Source organism: Salvelinus fontinalis, chromosome 26, assembly GCF_029448725.1.
Source record: "Salvelinus fontinalis isolate EN_2023a chromosome 26, ASM2944872v1, whole genome shotgun sequence".
NCBI lineage: Eukaryota > Metazoa > Chordata > Actinopteri > Salmoniformes > Salmonidae > Salvelinus > Salvelinus fontinalis.
This window is the reverse complement of record NC_074690.1, coordinates 18,424,055-18,442,303: the sequence shown is the minus strand read 5'-3', so window position 1 is coordinate 18,442,303 and position 18,249 is coordinate 18,424,055. Positions and strand designations below refer to the sequence as shown.

Here is an 18,249-nt window from a genome sequence, read left to right as displayed (position 1 = left end):
AGGTCACTCCTTGCTATTTCTTCAAAGTGCTCCAGCTTGGTCTGACTTCAGTAAGATGCACTCTGGGTTATGGATGGACAGTGGACTGCTGTAGTATGTTCATGGACAGTTCTATTGGGCATGTTGCTCTTCACACCATGGAAGAGATTCTCAGAGCAAAGAGACCAAGACATAGCATGGGCTTGAAAGTGATGTGCTCATGCCAATAGAATACAATATGCAAAAGTAGCACAACTATTAAAACATTTAATTTGTGCATTCATGATAGGAGACAAACCCCAACAGCAAAATGCTTCTTTACACCAGGGCCAACAGGGTCTTGTAACTTCAATGTGGTGTACCATTCAAAAAAGCTTGTCTGTTTTTGCAACATGCTCAAGCGGCCATTTAAGCACCGGGAGAAATAACTTTGTACAATCTATTTTCATAATTACACTAAACATCATAAAAAAATATCTATTGATAGTGCTATAAACTTAATTGTGTGTACATACATATATGCCCTCCCTGTAATGATTCATTTACATAGTCTGCACAAACTGGCACTAAGTTTAAGCTCCAGAGTTTAGTTTCCCCTGGGTAAAGATCTAGGGCCAGCTTCCCCAATCCTCCTAACCTGGAGGCAACTTCACCCTACACATAGGTTGATGTCAGTTTGATCATACATCCATTACTGTTTCCATAGTCCCACTGTCAGGACTGAATGGATGAGTTTTGGTAATCAGCTGTATCAGTCACTTCAGATCCATCATTTGACCAACTCCAATCATTGCAGGCTGTGCCGTCTTCTGGTATCTTCAGTTAAAAGAATTGAGGTATCGAGGTTGGAATCAATTCTATTTCAAATCAGTTAAGTCAGGTAGCGAATGGAAGTTCAACAGAATTCATACATTTTCTGCATCGAATTGAATTATAATAGAACTGACCCACTGTTATAAATGCTAGAGTAATCGATTCTATCCACAAGAGCACAACATTGCTAGCTGAATGCATTGTTATCACCCAATAACTAAATCTGGGGATGTATAGCTCAGAGTACGAGTGCTGATCTAGGATCAGGTTCCCCTGTTCATGTAATCCTTTTCATTGTGAGCTAAAAGACATAACTGATCTTAAATCAGCACTTCTACTCTGAGACACTTGATTTATATGCTTAATGGTGCTAGGAACCCACCAGAGGGAGCCATGTCGGATATGTGTCCATATTGTGTGCACCTTACAAATGATGACTTTTAAAGCGGCAGTCGCCTTTGATGTCTCTAGAACTCTGTTCTACTGCTTAATTATTTTCCCTCCAACATCCTTATAGCATTACATAGTGAAACACATCCATGTATGCTAGTAAATGAGGGATAGTTGCAGTACCATGAGGGCTAACACTGGATGCACTGCTTTGTCTAATGATCATCTGTTTAAAAATAAAAAAATTCTGCACTATTTTTTGAGAGTGAGCCAGCTCTTAGCTTTGCTAGCAGAAACAGGAAGGCATTCTTTAAAAACGGTGGGAGGGTTCTCCCTGCATTGTTGTGAATGGCCCGTAACTAGGCCCGCAACTAAGCATTTCACTGTTAGTCCACACTGGTTGTTTACGAAGCATGTGACAAATAAGTGTGTGGGTGGGGGAGACGACAAGGATCAGCTAAAAGGGAGCCCTTACTTTGGCTTTCAAGTCAAAAGGCAGTAGTAGTCAAGATGTGTTGTTTTTAACCTCACGTGACAGTTCAGTGATTATTGCTTAAAACACTCATAATACAATATGGCAGACCTTACAGAGAAAAGTCATTTAGTTATGGCTTGAGAAATGACTCGTTAATACGGATGAATAATATTCTGTACATGATAAAAAATAAAAGACCGACTATGAATAACATGATGTTGCCGGCGTTTCTTTTGACATAGTTCATATGAAAACCTTCTCAGTGGTCAGACAATAGACAACATGCGCTGGAGGCCTCCTTCTCCCTCTTCTCACAAAATCCTCAGAAGAAAAGCAAAATGTAATCTCTCTCTCTGTTAAAGAAAGTTCTTCATTTTGTTAAAAAATAAACAAGGGTGTTCAGTTGTGGAGTCGGGGGGGGGGGGTCTTTCAATGGCACAGAGTGCGCCCGAAGGCTGGAAGAACGATGTTTTCCTTTCCCTCAATGTTTGTTTGGGAAAAAGGCTTTTTTCCAAATGTGAGCTACAGTCAGTCAGCGCTGTGTTGTTTGGTTCACAGTGTGTGTTTGTTCAACGTGTTAGGAGGAGGGAGAAGGGGGGGGGGGCTAACACCAGTCTGCGATGTAGTCAAAGTCTGAGAACATGTCCTGCTCATTCTTGCTGAGCGCCCTGGGTTCTCTGGGCGGGGTCAGGATGGGCGCTTCTGAGGTAAATTCGTTGTCGAAGTTGCTGACGTCGTTGGAGTCCTGGATGGTCGGCACAAACGGAGGCTTCACCTTCTTGGACAGTAGTCCGTTCCAATCCATATTCTGGGGGGTGAAAGGAAGGAGAAAATTGATGAAAGAGTGAACTTTTGTCAACTATCAGGACAGACATGTATTGAATCGTCTACCTTTGAGAAAAAAAGCTAATGACAACCAAGATAAGTAGACAAGTCTAATGAACATTATAAACTGGGTGGTTTGAGCCTTGAATGCTGATTGGCTGACAGCTTAGGTATATCTGACCGTATACCATGGGTATGCACAAAACACATTTTATATTGGCCATTAACCACACCATCTCAGGCCTTATTGCTTAAGTACCCTGCATATGTAATGATAAGGTGTCCACATTACCTGTAATCAAGGCTGTTTTGGCTTACAATATCAAAACAGATCAAATATATACACAATTTAAAGAAAACCACTTTCAACTTACTCTGAAGAACAGATGTTTCTTTACTTCTTCTGCGTCTCGTTCTCCTGCCCCAAGACGTCTTTCTGGACTCCTCCTCAAAAGCTACAAACAAAAAGAGCAAAACAAAGCAGAGTAAACATTAAAGCTGTGTTTCAATAACGCCATCGTCTTTGGTTTCTTCTCAGTTCACACTTTCTGACAGCTGATAGCAGTCACTTGAGGTGTTGTGTTTCAGTAAAGGTCAATCTGAAGTGACTGCACCATTTGAAGTTAGTAGTAGAACTTCACCAGAACCCACCCTTCTCATGATGGAGATGGCCTCTGTTGAGAGGAACCTTGGGTAGCGGACTTCATCGTTGACAATGCTGTCAAACACCTCCTCCTCATCGTCCCCAGGGAATGGAGACTGGGACAAGGAAAAAAACACAGATTTTTGCACATACAGTCAATGATTGAGAATGCCATTTTTTTTTTATATGGAGAAGTACTGACCAGGTCAGCTATGTACAGTTGAAGTCGGAAGTTTACATACACTTAGGTTGTAGTCATTAAAACTTGTTTTTCCACTCCAACCACTCCACAAATTTCTTGTTAACAAACTAGTTTTGGCAAGTCGGTTAGGACATCTACTTTATGCATGACACAAGTAATTTTTCCAATAATTGTTTACAGACAGATTTCACTGTATCACAATTCCAGTGGGTCAGAGGTTTACACACACTAAGTTTACTGTAGCTTTAAACAACTTGGAATATTCCAGAAAATTAATGTCATGTCTTTAGAAGCTTCTGATAGGCTAATTGACATCATTTGAGTCCATGTATTTCAAGGCCTACCTTCAAACTCAGTGCCTCTTTGCTTGACATCATGGGAAAATCAAAGGAAATCAGCCAAGACCCCAGAAAAAAAATTGTAGACCTCCATAAGTCTGGTTCATCCTTGGGAGCAATTTCCAAATGCCTGAAGGTACCACGTTCATCTGTACAAACAATAGTATGCAAGTATAAACACCATGGGACCATGCAACCATCATACCGTTCAGGAAGGAGACGCGTTCTGTCTCCTAGAAATGAACGTACTTTGGTGCGAAAAGTGCAAATCTATCCCAGAACAGCAGCAAAGAACCCTGTGAAGATGCTGGAGGAAACGGGTACAAAAGTATCTATATCCACAGAAAAACGAGTCCTATATCGACATGACCTGAAAGGCCACTCAGCAAGGAAGAAGCCACTGCTCCAAAACCACCATAAAAAAGCCAGACTACGGATTGCAACTGCACATGGGAACAAAGATCATACTTTTTGGAGAAATGTCCTCTGGTCTGATGAAACAAAAATAGAACTGTTTGGCCATAATGACCATTGTTATGTTTGGAGGAAAAAGGGGGAGGCTTGTAAGCCGAAGAACACAATCCCAACCGTGAAGCACGGGGGTGGCAGCATCATGTTGTGGGCGTGCTTTGCTGCAGGAGGGACTGGTGCACTTCACAAAATAGATGGCTTCATGAGGAAGGAAAAGTATGTGGATATATTGAAGCAACATCTCAAGACATCAGTCAGGAAGTTAAAGCTTGGTCGCAAATGGATCTTCCAAATGGACAATGACCCCAAGCATACTTCCAAAGTTGTGGCAAAATGGCTAAAGGACAACAAAGTCAAGGTATGAAGTGGCGATCCTAACTGACCTAAGACAGGGAATTTCTACTTGGTTTAAATGTCAGGAATTGTGAAAAAGTGAGTTTAAATGTATTTGGCTAAGGTGTATGTAAACTTCCAACTTCAACTGTATATAATGTTAGAATGCTCATGACAATTGTGGTTTTGTGATAATGTTTTTTTTTGCCATTATCATCTTGCCAATTCAATTCTAAAAATGTAATAACAATATATATACATTACCAGTCAAAAGTTTGGACACCTACTTATTTCAAGGGCTTCTTCATTTTATACATTGTGGAATAATAGTGGAGACATCAAACTATGAAATAACACATATGGAAACATGTAGTAACCAAAAAAACTATTTTAGATTCTTCAAAGTAGCCACCCTTTGCCTTGATGACAGCTTTGCATGCTCTTGACATTCTCTCAACCAGCTTCATGAGGAACGCTTTTCCAACAGTCTTGTAGGAGTTCCCACATATGCTGAGCACTTGTTGGCTGCTTTTCCTACACTCTGCGGTCCAACTCATCCCAAACATCTCAATTGGGTTGAGGTCAGGTGATTATGGAGGCCAGGTCATCTGATGCAGCACTCTATAACTCTCCTTCTTGTTCAAATAGCCCTTACACAACCTGGAGGTGTGTTGGATCATTGTTCTGTTGAAAAACAAATGATAGTCCCACTAAGCACAAACCAAATGGGATGGCGTATCGCTGCAGAATGCTGTGGTAGCCATGCTGGTTAAGAGTGACTTGAATTCTAAATAAATCACTGACAGTGTCACCAGCAAAGCACCATCACACCACCTACTCCATGCTTTACGGTGGGAACCACACATGGAGAGATCATCCGTTCACCTACTCTGGGTCTCAAAGACACGAGTCGGAACCAAAAATCTAACATTTGGACTCATCAGACCAAAGGACAGATTTCCACCAGTCTAATGTCCATTGCTCATCATTCTTGGCCCAAGCAAGTCTCTTCTTATTATTAGTGTCCTTTAATAGTGATTTATTTGCAGCAATTCAACCATGAAGGCCTGATGGGGCTCCCGATTGGTGCAGCGGTCTAAGGCACTGCATCTCAGTGCTAGAGGCATCACCACAGACCATGGTTCGATCCAGGGCTGTATCACAACCGGCCGTGATCAAGAATCCCATAGAGCGGCGCACAATTGGCCCTGCGTCCGGGTTAGGCAGTCATTGTAAATAACAATTTGTTCTTAACTGACTTGCCTAGTTAAATATAGGTTAAATAAAAAATAAAATTAACAGAATTCACACAGTCACCTCTGAACAGTTGATGTTGAGATGTATCTGTTCCTTGAACTCTGTGAAGCATTTATTTGGGCTGCAATCTGATGTGCAGTTAACTCTAATGAACTTATCCTCTGCAGCAGAGGTAACTGAGTCTTCCTTTCCTGTGGCAGTCCTCCTGAGAGCCAGTTTCATCATAGCGCCTGATGGTTTTTGCGATTGACTGACCTTCATGTCTTAAAGTAATGGACTGACTATCTTTTCTCTTTGTTTATTTGAGCTGTTCTTGCCATAGCATGGACTTGGTATTTTACTAAATAGGGCTATCATCTGTATACCACCCCTACCTTGTCACAACACAACTGACTGGCTCAAACGCATTAAAAAGAAATTCCACAAATGAACTTTAACAAGGCACACATGTTAATTGAAATGCATTCCAGGTGACTACCTCATGATGTTGGTTGAGAGAACGTCAAGAGTGTGCAAAGCTGTCATCAAGGCAAAGGGTGGCTACTTTGAAGAATCTAAAATATTCCATGTGTTATTTCATAGTTTTGATGTCTTCACTATTATTCTACAATGTAGAAAATAGTAAAAATAAAGAAAAACCCAGGATTGAGTAGGTGTTCTAAAACTTTTGACTGGTACTGTATATATATATTTTAGAGTTGTTCAAATATTGGCCAGCTTTAAGAGCCATAGTATTGAGTAGGTATGCATCCATATGACAGGTGAGAACCACTAACCTCTCCAACCAGCATCTCAAAGACGAGGACCCCCAGACCCCACCAGTCCACAGCACGCGTGTACGACGTCTCCGTCAGAACCTCTGGGGCCAGGAACTCAGGAGTACCACAAAACGTGCTGGTGCGGTCCCTGAACCCCATTCCTGCCAGAATACACAGAACCATGATACATGTATGGGGACTTTACGGTCCACCCTGACATGGAAATCTGACACCCATATAAGTTTCAGATCAGCATACATACAGTGCATTCAGAAGGTATTTAGACCCCTTGACTTTTCCCACATTTTGTTACGTTACAGCCTTTTTCTGAAATTGATTAAATAGTTTCCTCCCCTCAATCTACACATAATACCCCATAATGGCAATGCAACAAAGTAAAAAAAAATTGTAACATAAAAAAACTGAAATATCACATTTCTATAAGTATTCAGACCCTTCAAATCAGTACTTTGTTGAAGCACCTTTGGCAGCGATTACAACCTCGAGTCTTCTTGGGTATGATGCTTCATGTTGGCACACCTGTATTTGGGGAGTTTCTCCCATTCTTCTCTGCAGATCCTCTCAAGCTCTGTCAGGTTGGATGGGGAGCATCGCTGCACAGCTATTTTCAGGTCTCTCCAGAGATGTTAGATCGGGTGTAAGTCCTTGCTCTGGCTGGGCCACTCAAGGACATTCAAAGACTTGTCCCGAAGCCACTCCTGCGTTGTCTTGGCTGTGTGCTTAGGGTCGCTGTCCTGCTGGAAGGTGAGCCTTAGTTAGAGATCCTGAGTGCTCTGGAGCAGGTTTTCATCAAGGATCTCTCTGTACTTTGCTCCGATCATCTTTCCTGACTAGTCTCCCTGCCACTTTAAAACATACCCACAGCATGATGCTGCCACCACCATGATTCACCGTAGGGATGGTGCCAGGTTTCCTCAAGACGCGACACTTGGCATTCAGGCCAAAGAGTTTAATCTTGGTTTCATCAGAGGTCAGAGTCCTTTAGGTGCCTTTTGGCAAATTCCAAGCGGGCTGTCATGTGCCGTTTACTGAGGAGTGGCTTCCATCTGGCCACTCTACCATAAAGGCCTGATTAGTGGAGTGCTGCAGAGATAGTTGTCCTTCTGGAAGGTTCTCCCATCTCCACAGAGGAACTCTGGAGCGCAGTGAGATGAACATCGGGTTCTTGGTCACTTTCTTGACCAAGGCCCTTCTCCCCCGATTACTCAGTTTGGCCAGGCGCTCAGCTCTAGGAAGTGGTGGTTGGTGGTTCCAAACTTCTTCGATTTAAAAATGATGGAGGCCACTGCGTTCTTGCTGCAGAAATGTTTTGGTACCCTTCCCCAGATCGGTGCGACACAATTCTGTCTCGGGGGTCTGCGGACAATTCCTTTGAACTAATTGCTTGGTTTATGCTCTGACATGCACTGTCAACTGTGGGACCTTATCTAGACAGGTGTGTTCATTTCCAAATCATGTCCAATCAATTGAATTTACCTCAGGTAGACTCCAAATCAAATTGTAGAAAGAGCTCAAGGATGACCAATGGAAACAGAATGCACCGGAGCTCAATTTCGAGTCTCATAGCAAAGGGTCCGTTTACATATGTAAATAAAATATCTTGTTAATTTTAAAATAAATGTGTTACATTTTCTAAAAACCTGTTTTTGCTTTGTCATTATGGGGTATTGTGCTTAGATTGATGAGGACATTTGTTTATTTAATCCATTTAAAAATAAGGCTGTAACGTAACAAAATGTGGATAAGTCAAGGGGTCTGAATACTTTCCGAATGCACTGTAGACCTTATATAGAGTTATTATACATTTATTTTACATTCAATGGTGTTGGAACAGTGAGAGATGGCATTAAGTTGAGGTTGTGTGGTTTTTGTCCTATTTACCCTCTTTGCAAAGGCCAAAGTCAGCTATTTTTACATAGCCCTCAGTGTCCAAGAGCAGATTGTCAAGCTTCAGATCTCTGAAAGTAAAACAAAAATAAATAAATCATGAGAATCAGTATCAATATACTACAAGAGTATAATTTCACCTAGTGAATGGAATTATTCCTACCTGTACACAATCTTATGTTCGTGTAAAAACTGTAATCCCAATACGACACAAGCTGCATAAAATCTACAAGAGAGAAAAAAAGTGGATTTCAGCAAGAAATCAGAGAAAATTTGAAGAGAATCCACTTTATGATTTAGCGTACCACTGAAAACAAGACAGTGGATGTAGAGGTGAGCACTTAAGATACTATTTCAAAGCAAATTGCACCAGAAAATAATCTTGGCACAGAAACAAACGCTTTGGTGCTCACAAAGGACGTGAACCTTCATATTACTACTAGACAAAAATACCTTAAAGATGAAATTCACAGTAGGGGAAACCGCCCCACTATCTGCCCCATGGCCATTAAGGTTTTTGTTTTGTTGACAAAGCAGAGCTGGGGAGCGTCGCAGAAAAAAAAAAATGGCAGTACATATGCTGCTGTTCTATCACATGTGCAATGATGTCAGAGGGGGGAAAAACAACTGTGGTTTGCAGTAACTTCTGTTGTTGTAATATCACAAACAGACGTGGCAGTTTCATTATTAAGGATTTTAGCTTTTACAAAAAGGGGAAATCTGCAGTTGCTACATCCATTTTTGGACTTATAATTTAATGATATGTACTGATTGATTCTGGAAGAATATAACATATAAATGCCTCGAACTTAGTTAAACTGTAATACCCCATCAGAACCCAAAATATAAGACTGTTTTACTCCAAAGTTTGTAAAGAAAGTAAATGTAAAACAAACATTATAAAACCTCAACATGGTTAAAACTATAATTTTTATATAATGGATGGTCAGTCCTTGCATAGGTCTATGAATTTGAGAGTGATTACATTTCTCAAGCCCCATCCCATAGCTTTTTTAGCAAAACAGGGGCGGGAGAGGCTTTGTTATTGATTTCAGCTTTAAAGCATGTAAAAAATAAAAATGGTGTCACTCACATGGCCCTGGGCTCGGAGAAGACATCAGAGTGGATGTGCATCATCAGGTCTCCTCCGGCAGCGTACTCCATGACGAAGCACACGTGCTCCTGCGTTTGGAAGCAGGCAAAGAGGTTGACCAGGAACGGGTGGCGCACGCTGTTCACCGTCTCAAAAATACGCTTCTCACACATCAGACTGGGGGGGGGGGGGAGACCGAGAGACAAAGATGTAAGCCACTGATGCCTGGGCAAGAAAATCTATTTAATGCTACTTAAAATCCATGTGTAAATCAATTCCTGAAATGAAAGGAAATCAGACCAAACTTGTCTGAGCTGAGCTAATATATTTTCCAGCATCAACTGTTAAAGGATTAATATGTAGAAATCGCTCTGCCAGTGTCTGGTTGCAAAAAAACGAACATATTCACTTAATTTCAGTTTATTTGACAAAACAACCAATGTATAGTGTAGAGCAGGGCTCTAAAACCCTGTTCCTGGAGAGCTACCATCCTGTAGGTTCAATCCAACCCTGTTCCTGGAGAACCACCGTCCTGTAGGTTTTCAATCCAACCCTGTTCCTGGAGCGCTACCCTCCTGTAGGTTCACTCCAACCCTGTTCCTGGAGAGCTACCGTCCTGTAGGTTTTCAATCAATGGATTGAAAAACTACAGGAGGGTAGCTCTCTGGGTACAGGGCTGGATTGAATAACTACAGGAGGGTAGCTCTCTGGGTACAGGGCTGGATTGAAAAACTACAGGAGGGTAGCTCTCTGGGTACAGGGCTGGATTGAAAAACTACAGGAGGGTAGCTCTCTGGGTACAGGGCTGGATTGAAAAACTACAGGAGGGTAGCTCTCTGGGTACAGGGCTGGGTTGAAAAACTACAGGAGGGTAGCTCTCTGGGTACAGGGCTGGATTGAAAAACTACAGGAGGGTAGCTCTCTGGGTACAGGGCTGGATTGAAAAACTACAGGAGGGTAGCTCTCTGGGTACAGGGCTGGATTGAAAAACTACAGGAGGGTAGCTCTCTGGGTACAGGGCTGGATTGAAAACCTACAGGAGGGTAGCTCTCTGGGTACAGGGCTGGATTGAAAACCTACAGGAGGGTAGCTCTCTGGGTACAGGGCTGGGTTGAAAACGTACAGGATGGTAGCACCCTGGGTACAGGGCTGGAGAGACCTGTTTTAGAGAATCATTGTACCACCTAAACCCCTGTGAAATGTCTTCAATAACAAAAAATATCTGGTGTACAAAACCGAAAGTAAAAAAACGCAAAAAATATGAAACTAAAAGGACATAAAACGGACCTACCGCTTACCAGGCTTGCTTTCCATGAGAATGAAAAGTCTATAGCTCACCTTTCTTTGTGAATTTGGTCAGTTTGCGTACAAAGCTACATATTGTGCCCATATTAATGGACTTTCTTTTTGCTCGTAGTCAACTCTGAACTGAATTACACGGCTAAACAAAGGTATACTGTTCAGCTCATCAAACAAACAATTCAAAAGACATCAGTATCTGGCCTACTTGGTTGAAGTGCACAGGTTGAGCCCCTTACCTGTCCACCTCGTCACGAGCCACAATGTCTCCTTTCTTCAGGGCTTTGATGGCAAACATCTCTCCTGTGCTTTTATACTCGGCCAACAATACCTGTGTGGAATGAGGGAAGAGAGAAGGCATTTTAGGAAGGCTGGGTTGAGATTTTCAGTAAGAGCACATTTCTCTAGAGCAGGGTTTCCCAAACTCAGTCCTGGGCGTGTGCACATGCCCGCCTGCCCCCCACCCCCGAGTGCACGTTTTTGTACTACACAGCAAAGATTGATGATGAGTTGGTTATTTTATATCAGCTGTGTAGTGCTAAGGGAAAACTAAACATGCACCTAGGGAGGGTCCTGACCTCTAGAACAGGGACGGGTAACTCCAGTCCTCCGGGTTTTGATTGACTCCAATAATCAACTAATCATGATCTTCAGTTTAGAACGCAATTAGTTTAAAATCAGCTGTGTTTGCTAGGGATGGGGAAAAAAGTGAGAGACCACTCTTGAAGGGCTGAGAAAGAGGGAAGAGCAGGACTCTCCAACCCTGTTTCTGGAGAGCTACCTTCCTGTAGGTTTTCACTCCAACCCTGTTCCAGGAGCGCTACCCTCCTGTAGGTTTTCACTCCAACCCTAATCTTGCACACCTGATTCTAATAATAAGCTGGTTGATAAGATGAATCAGAAGTTACAACGGGGGTTGGAGCGAAAACCTACAGAAGGGTAGATCTCCTGGAACAGGGTTGGAGCGAAAACCTACAGAAGGGTAGATCTCCTGGAACAGGGTTGGAGCGAAAACCTACAGAAGGGTAGATCTCCTGGAACAGGGTTGGAGCGAAAACCTACAGAAGGGTAACTTGCCAGGAACAGGGTTGGAGAGCCCTGGGATCGAGAAATGTGTTGGGTGTGTGCCACGTACCTTTCCGAAATGACCACGACCAAGGACTGCAACACATTTAAAGTCTCTGAGACTAAACTGAAATTGTTCTTCTTCCCTGGAAATGGAGGTAGATATCATATATTCAATAGAAAAATACAGACAAACTAATGGTGTCCTGTGTGGCTCAGTTGGTAGAGCAAGGTGCTTGCAACACCAGGGTTGTGGGTTTGATTCCCCCAGAGGACCACTACTGTAAGTCGCTCTGGATAAGAGCATCTGCTAAATTACTAAAATGTAAAACATTTTATTGCTTTCAATAAGAAAATAAATAACCAATCAATTAAGAGGTAAAAACATGCACTTCCTCGTGGAAGTTGGGAACAATACACTGCCCCCAATAAATTATAACCAATCAAACAAAAACAAACACCTATTAAAAGTACATCATGAATGCATCAGTTTCTTCCAAAAATGTCCTCAAACAGTTAAAACAATATTTGAGTGACAGATATTCACCCTATTTGAGAGTCAAAGAATCGCTGCTCTTGATTACATAATGAGTAATTATTTAGGATCTGTAAATCAGTGATTCTGCGCAGTTCAACTGCAATGTAGTCACCAGTGAGCTCTACCTTATCTCCTTCTGTATGACTGTGAGCTCCAGGCCTGGAGGCTGGATCTCCTGCTCTGCAACCTTGTCTAGTCTGTCTAGGTCTGACGACTTCACAGCTATGCTGTTCCTCTTGTTCAGGAAATCAAACGATGCCAGGGCGTCCTGCAACAGCATAACACACTTTTTAGGAGGATGGGGCAGCGTGGTTATGTTCATTGTGGCACACTGTAACAAAATGTTTTGCAACAGAAAAAGTGAATTTTCGGATTCAGGCAGTACAGCCCAGCTTCAAAACGTTTTCATTGAGCAAGACCCAGGTTTCCATTGACCCAGGTTTCCGTTGTTTAATGTTTTTGAACTGGGATGACCATTCCCACTATCATAACCATTATCATATATGACCACATGTGCACTACTTCCTCTATCAGGCATCTCAATGGTAACCCCATATCCGTACCTGTACTTCCTCCTTGTCGGGCAGTTTGTTGTCCTGTGCCAGTGGTTCTCTGATTCCAGCGGGTACAGGGTAGTGCTTGGGTCCCAGGGTGGGCTCTTTGTCAAAGTCCAGCTTGGTCACCAACGGTTCACTGATGGGACTGGAAGGAAAGGTGCCACATCTTAATGAGAGAGTCTACAGACTGTGTGAAGATGTTATGAAAGTCTCTGGCATTTGTGACAGTGTGCGTGTGCATACAAACACCAGTTTGAATTTATGCCTGTTATATATACACACACAAACCTGGTGGGTGTTGGAGATCCTGGCAGACTGCTGGTCCCGGTCTCAGCCACCTGTGGGCTGACTGTGGGTAAGGCCCTTCTGACCAGGCGGCCCCAGGTGGCAATGTTGATGTTCATCTGAGGAGCACGCAGGAACGTCTTCCCTGAGGAGGGACACAGGATAGGTCAGTGACACCACTAACCTCCTTAACAGCGGTCACAAAGCCAGACGGGGAACACTAGTCCTCACAACACCCCTACAGACCCTATGACCGGGGGTGACCGTGGAAATCATCACCTCACCCTTATTTGACTACCGATATTTAGTGTAAGAGACTGAATTAAGCCGTCCAAAGAGGACAATAAATAGTGTCCTGAAAACCAAAGCAACTATGTGATTTCTCAGACAAATTTAGATGTAATTAATATTTTCCATTAAAACCAGTTTTTTTCTGTGGACCTCCTGTTGAGTATGAAGTCAATTGTATTCTGCTTTGGGCCCTATTTTTGTGTTCTCAGAAAATGACGAGTTACCTTGCTGCTTTGAGAAGATCTTTTTTTGTCTCTGCAGTTTGGGTCGCCGCTCAATGACAGGGGTGAAAAATGTGACCTGAACAAAAATCCATAGTTTGGAGGAGACATACAGGACACCAAGCAAACAGGCTTCATCATAGGAAGGTATTGATAACTGGGTGGTGTTCATTAGGGCAAACACGGAAAACATTTAAAACCGCTAGCACCAAAAACTAAAATGAGCGTTTCTTATTGGACAGGTCCAGGTAGTCCCCTTGAGTTAATGAACACAACACTGGTGTAGTGTCAATGTGGGATACCTCTGCAAACAGGGTTCCCTGAGGTTCCAGGTAGAGACACATGCCGTGACGCTGGTTGTCTAGGAAGTCCTCCAGTCGCAGGAACTTGACAGCACACAGCGAGCGCCAGTCTCTCCAGTACACCGAGATCTCCAGCTCACGAGACTGCAGGTCAAACAATGCACACAAGGTCAAGCGCACAAACACACAAGCAAAGTCATGTATTCATAGGGTAACATTTGTGGTGCATTGTGATTTCATTTGAAACGATGTGAATTACTAGGAGATTATTTAACTAGCGTCTAGTGAACTGAGGAATCCACTAGTCTTCTCCTCATAACAAATAATGTTGTAGAAAATACCAAAATTAAACTGGCTGCCAGATAATGAGGTTTGCAATATGCTTATAGGTTAACTGTGTGTGTGTGTGTGTGTGTGTGTGTGTGTGTGTGTGTGTGTGTGTGTGTGTGTGTGTGGTACCCTGTCCAGCTCCAGTGTAAACTTCTGATCCCAGGACTGGTTACTGACAGGTCTCCAGTTGGTCTGTCCCACCACTGTATTGTCCAGCTTCAGCACAGCACTGATTTCATCTGGAGAGTAACAAAGATTTAATACCATTTCCTGCCAAAAATGTACATATTATAGTTCATACATGTATTGTTCAAATGACATTACATTTAAATGAACACGGTGATCTTCCTTTAGGAAACATTACATATAGAGTGCTGTGGTTTCTGTATATTTATAGTTCTGCTACAACTCATGCTCTCAAGCGGAGGGGATGATGGCAGCGGTAATCAGTCACTTGACAGGTTTCAGGTTTCTCCAATGTGCTTTTGTAAAGTGTGTATATGGCGGTGTCTGAAATGGGCCCTATATAGGGAATAGGGTGCTATTTCAGACAACTATGTATAAATATTGTACATCGTAAATTCCTGGTTTTCTGACGGTGTCAAAAAAGCTATCAATGGATTAAGTTTGATTAAGTTTGATGGAGGGCAAGTAGGAGAGACTGTTGGTGTTAGGAGACTCACTGGAGAGGTCTTCACTCTTGGAGAGGTTCCGTGCGCTGGCGCCTCGGTTGCGATTCCCCCGGCTCATGAAGGAGGAGCGCGTCTCGCTGGGGCTCCAGCCAGGCAGCAGCACGGAACCGACTTTGGAACGACCCGGAACGTTCTCCAGCAGGTCCTGGCAGCCCATCAGCCTGACATCTAACGTGCCTGTGGGAGACGAGAGATTTTTATCATAAAGTGATAGATTTTATCAGCCCTGGCTAAGCACAGTACTACAGCACTACTGTCATGATATATTGGTAACTGCATACTTTAAAGACTGAAATCCCAAAATGCCAGTACATAAAAGGCTAGAACTTGAGATCTTTGTAAGTCAAGTTTTCGCACAAATCTTCCATTGACAAAATTAACAGGCGCATATCTCAAGTTAAGATTCAGCTCTACATTGACGTTAACCGCATGCAACTGATGACCACTGCTGTGGGATATAAGGCCTTTTACCTGTGAGTGCGGCGGGCTTGGCCACGGTGCTGTATTGGTTCTGGTTAGAGATGATGCTGGAGCGCGGGCTGAGGGCGGGCGAGGACATGAAGGACAGCTCCTCCACGATGTTGCTGCTGCGAGGGTGGTTCTTGGGCAGCTCACTCAGCCTCTGCTCCAGGGAATACTTGAGCAGGTCCAGCTTTTGACTGGACTCGTTGAAGCGGGCCTGGGCCTGGGGAGAACAGCAAGGTCAAGGGTCAAAACAGGGGCATCTTCAGTTGGCAATAAATGGGTGAAAACTCAATGTACAATTTTGTTTGTTTTTAATTTCAAAATGTGTTTGCTCTCATACTGGTTTCTACAGAAGGTGGTCCAGGAAAAACAAGTTCACAAACAGAAAGGGTATTTTGTATAGAGTTTGTCCAACAGGCACGCACAGACATTTTGAAAGCGTTTGCTCCCATTTTGGGCATACGTTTGTTGAGCAGTGACTTGGACTAAGGGTTTAGGAATAGCTTTCGAAAACATATTTTTTTTGTCTAGTTGTTTTTGGGGCCAGGGTAGGAGTGCTGACCTAGGATCAGTTTAGCCTTTTAGATCATAATTATATAGACTAAGGGACCTGATCCTAAATCAGCACTCCTACTCAACTATGACTGTGGTCTGTACCTCTGAGTGTGCCCTCTTCTCCGTGACTTTGCCAGAGCCCAGGAGCTTCATTACGTTCTTGGCGCCCTCGGCCACGGCTGACTCTATCCTGGCGTGGTGACACAGCTCCTCTACCCGCAGGTCCAGCGGGCTGATGATGGGCTTGGCTGGAGGAAGAGGACCTTGTTAGAGAGACTATCAGGGCATTTCAGGGGATCAGTTTGAGCAAGAGGTGCAGAATCACTCATCTGGATCACACAGTGAGTAAATATTTAGGATTGAAGGTAATCTTTAGATCAGTGATTCCATGTAGTGAATCCACTGTGTGTGTGTGTGTGTGTGTGTGTGTGTGTGTGTGTGTGCGCGCGCTTGTGTATCCGCGCTTCTGTATCCATGTGTCAAAGGGGATAACACAGGACAGGAAGCCACGGCCAGAATGAGTCACAGGCAGGTGTGTGCGTCTCACCCATGACGTCGTTGTTATCAAAGCTCAACTCGCTGGCCTGGCTGCCCTTGAGGATCTGCATCCTGATGAACTCAATCTTTGTCTTGCTGTCCTGGAGCATCTGTTGAGCAGTCGCTAGCAATTTCCGGTCCTGGGCAGAAAATAAAGACACTCACACCATCACCAACAGGTACACAGAGACGTCTATAACAGAAAGTAACTCACTGGACTGTGTGATATTGATCAACATCTGATCTAAACATCATTTCTTCATGAGTAAAATAACCCAAAACAACTGACCCAAATTCCACATCATACTTCAGACAGAATGTGTGTGTGCGTGGGTTACCCAATCGGAACACGGTCTCGTCAAATCATGACCTTAAGTGGAGCAAAAGTTTTCAATGAACGCATGGAAAAAGTTATTCACTGCAGGCGAAAGTAGAATGTCATTGTGTTGTTGTGTTATCGGTGACCCTCGAGTTGACGCACACACTGGCCCGTGGAGTAAACTAGTCGACTCCACCCAGAATTCCTTTGGTGGAGGAGCGCGCTATGCTATTCCGTGCCGGCGTAGAAGGCAGGAAAGGCTTCCAGTCTGACAGGCATTTCCTGGCTGACATCATCAGACCATGCCATTTCCCACAGGATGGTGCCACTTTCTCCAGGAACTCCAGCAGGGGAGCGCTGACCAGGGGTTGCCAACATTCCACACCTTGATATTATACAGTGCTCAGAGTCAGCTATGGCTGATTTTAGCAAAGGGCACCTTCGCAAATAGAACGAAGCTAATACGCCACATCTTGCATAAAATGCTGTGGTTAGTAGTTAGCACTGAGGTTGCTAACATTCCACACTTTAGCGTTAATATCCCTATTGTATTAGTGCTGTATGATTTTAGCTGAATTCATCAGCATTCTACACCTTAGCAACCAGTGCAGAGCTAAATACGGCCTGATAATGCTCTGTTAATATGGCTGGGGTTACTTAACATGATTCTGCACAGGGAGTACTAGCTAGTTCTGTTAATACCATGTCTGGTGTCACTGCCAGGGACACTATCTTGTAGGTTAGTCCTACCATACACCATATTTATAATGGTGCTAACTGAGCTCAACATTTTGAATAATGGATTTTGTGGTCTCTTAAAAAGAAAATACCACTTAAACTATAATTTGGTATTTGCTCCATTAGTCCACTGTTGATACAGTCCAAAAATGTTTTGCATGTCAGCAATCAAGTTTTCAAAATACAGATATGTGTTGCATCATACTGTGACACTGGAAAAACCCTCCATTTCCAAGAAGGATCAAGTGGACAAGAGACTGCAAGGAGGGACTACCTGGAATTAACCAATAGGACACGCTCATTTTCGTTTTCTGTAGAGTTAAGTGCCCTAATGAACATGACCCAGAGGTCACAAACTGAAAATAACTGTTTGTGAAGGGCAAGAGGTCAGAGGTCAGTGGGCATACCTTGGAAGAGCCGTTTGAGTACATCTGGATCATGTTCTCTGCCCCCTGTTTGACCTTCAGCTCAATGTCGTTCTGCTTCTTCAGGGCGGCCAAGCGGCTGTTGCTGGTGCACATCCTTGCCTCGCTAGCTGGGGTGTCCGGGGTCAAAGGGCACTCTAGAAAC

At 43.4% G+C, this 18,249-nt stretch overlaps 1 protein-coding gene across 1 annotated transcript in view; it reads right to left on the bottom strand.

The window, feature by feature from the left end:
- Positions 1–226: 226 nt before the first annotated feature.
- Positions 227–18,249, bottom strand: part of LOC129823809 (serine/threonine-protein kinase N2-like) — a 41,805-nt gene continuing 23,782 nt past the window's right edge. The window contains exons 3-22 of the mRNA XM_055882822.1: positions 18,087–18,241; positions 16,633–16,762; positions 16,188–16,333; positions 15,537–15,750; positions 15,057–15,242; positions 14,503–14,612; positions 14,044–14,187; positions 13,745–13,820; positions 13,233–13,374; positions 12,951–13,089; positions 12,513–12,655; positions 11,920–11,995; positions 11,024–11,115; positions 9,486–9,662; positions 8,556–8,618; positions 8,387–8,463; positions 6,503–6,645; positions 3,134–3,241; positions 2,857–2,937; positions 227–2,465 (exon numbers count right to left, since the gene is read on the bottom strand). Of these exons, the coding sequence (XP_055738797.1) occupies positions 2,262–2,465; positions 2,857–2,937; positions 3,134–3,241; positions 6,503–6,645; positions 8,387–8,463; positions 8,556–8,618; positions 9,486–9,662; positions 11,024–11,115; positions 11,920–11,995; positions 12,513–12,655; positions 12,951–13,089; positions 13,233–13,374; positions 13,745–13,820; positions 14,044–14,187; positions 14,503–14,612; positions 15,057–15,242; positions 15,537–15,750; positions 16,188–16,333; positions 16,633–16,762; positions 18,087–18,241 (2,606 nt within the window). The 3' untranslated portion in view covers positions 227–2,261. The remainder of the gene's footprint in view (positions 2,466–2,856; positions 2,938–3,133; positions 3,242–6,502; positions 6,646–8,386; positions 8,464–8,555; positions 8,619–9,485; positions 9,663–11,023; positions 11,116–11,919; positions 11,996–12,512; positions 12,656–12,950; positions 13,090–13,232; positions 13,375–13,744; positions 13,821–14,043; positions 14,188–14,502; positions 14,613–15,056; positions 15,243–15,536; positions 15,751–16,187; positions 16,334–16,632; positions 16,763–18,086; positions 18,242–18,249) is intronic.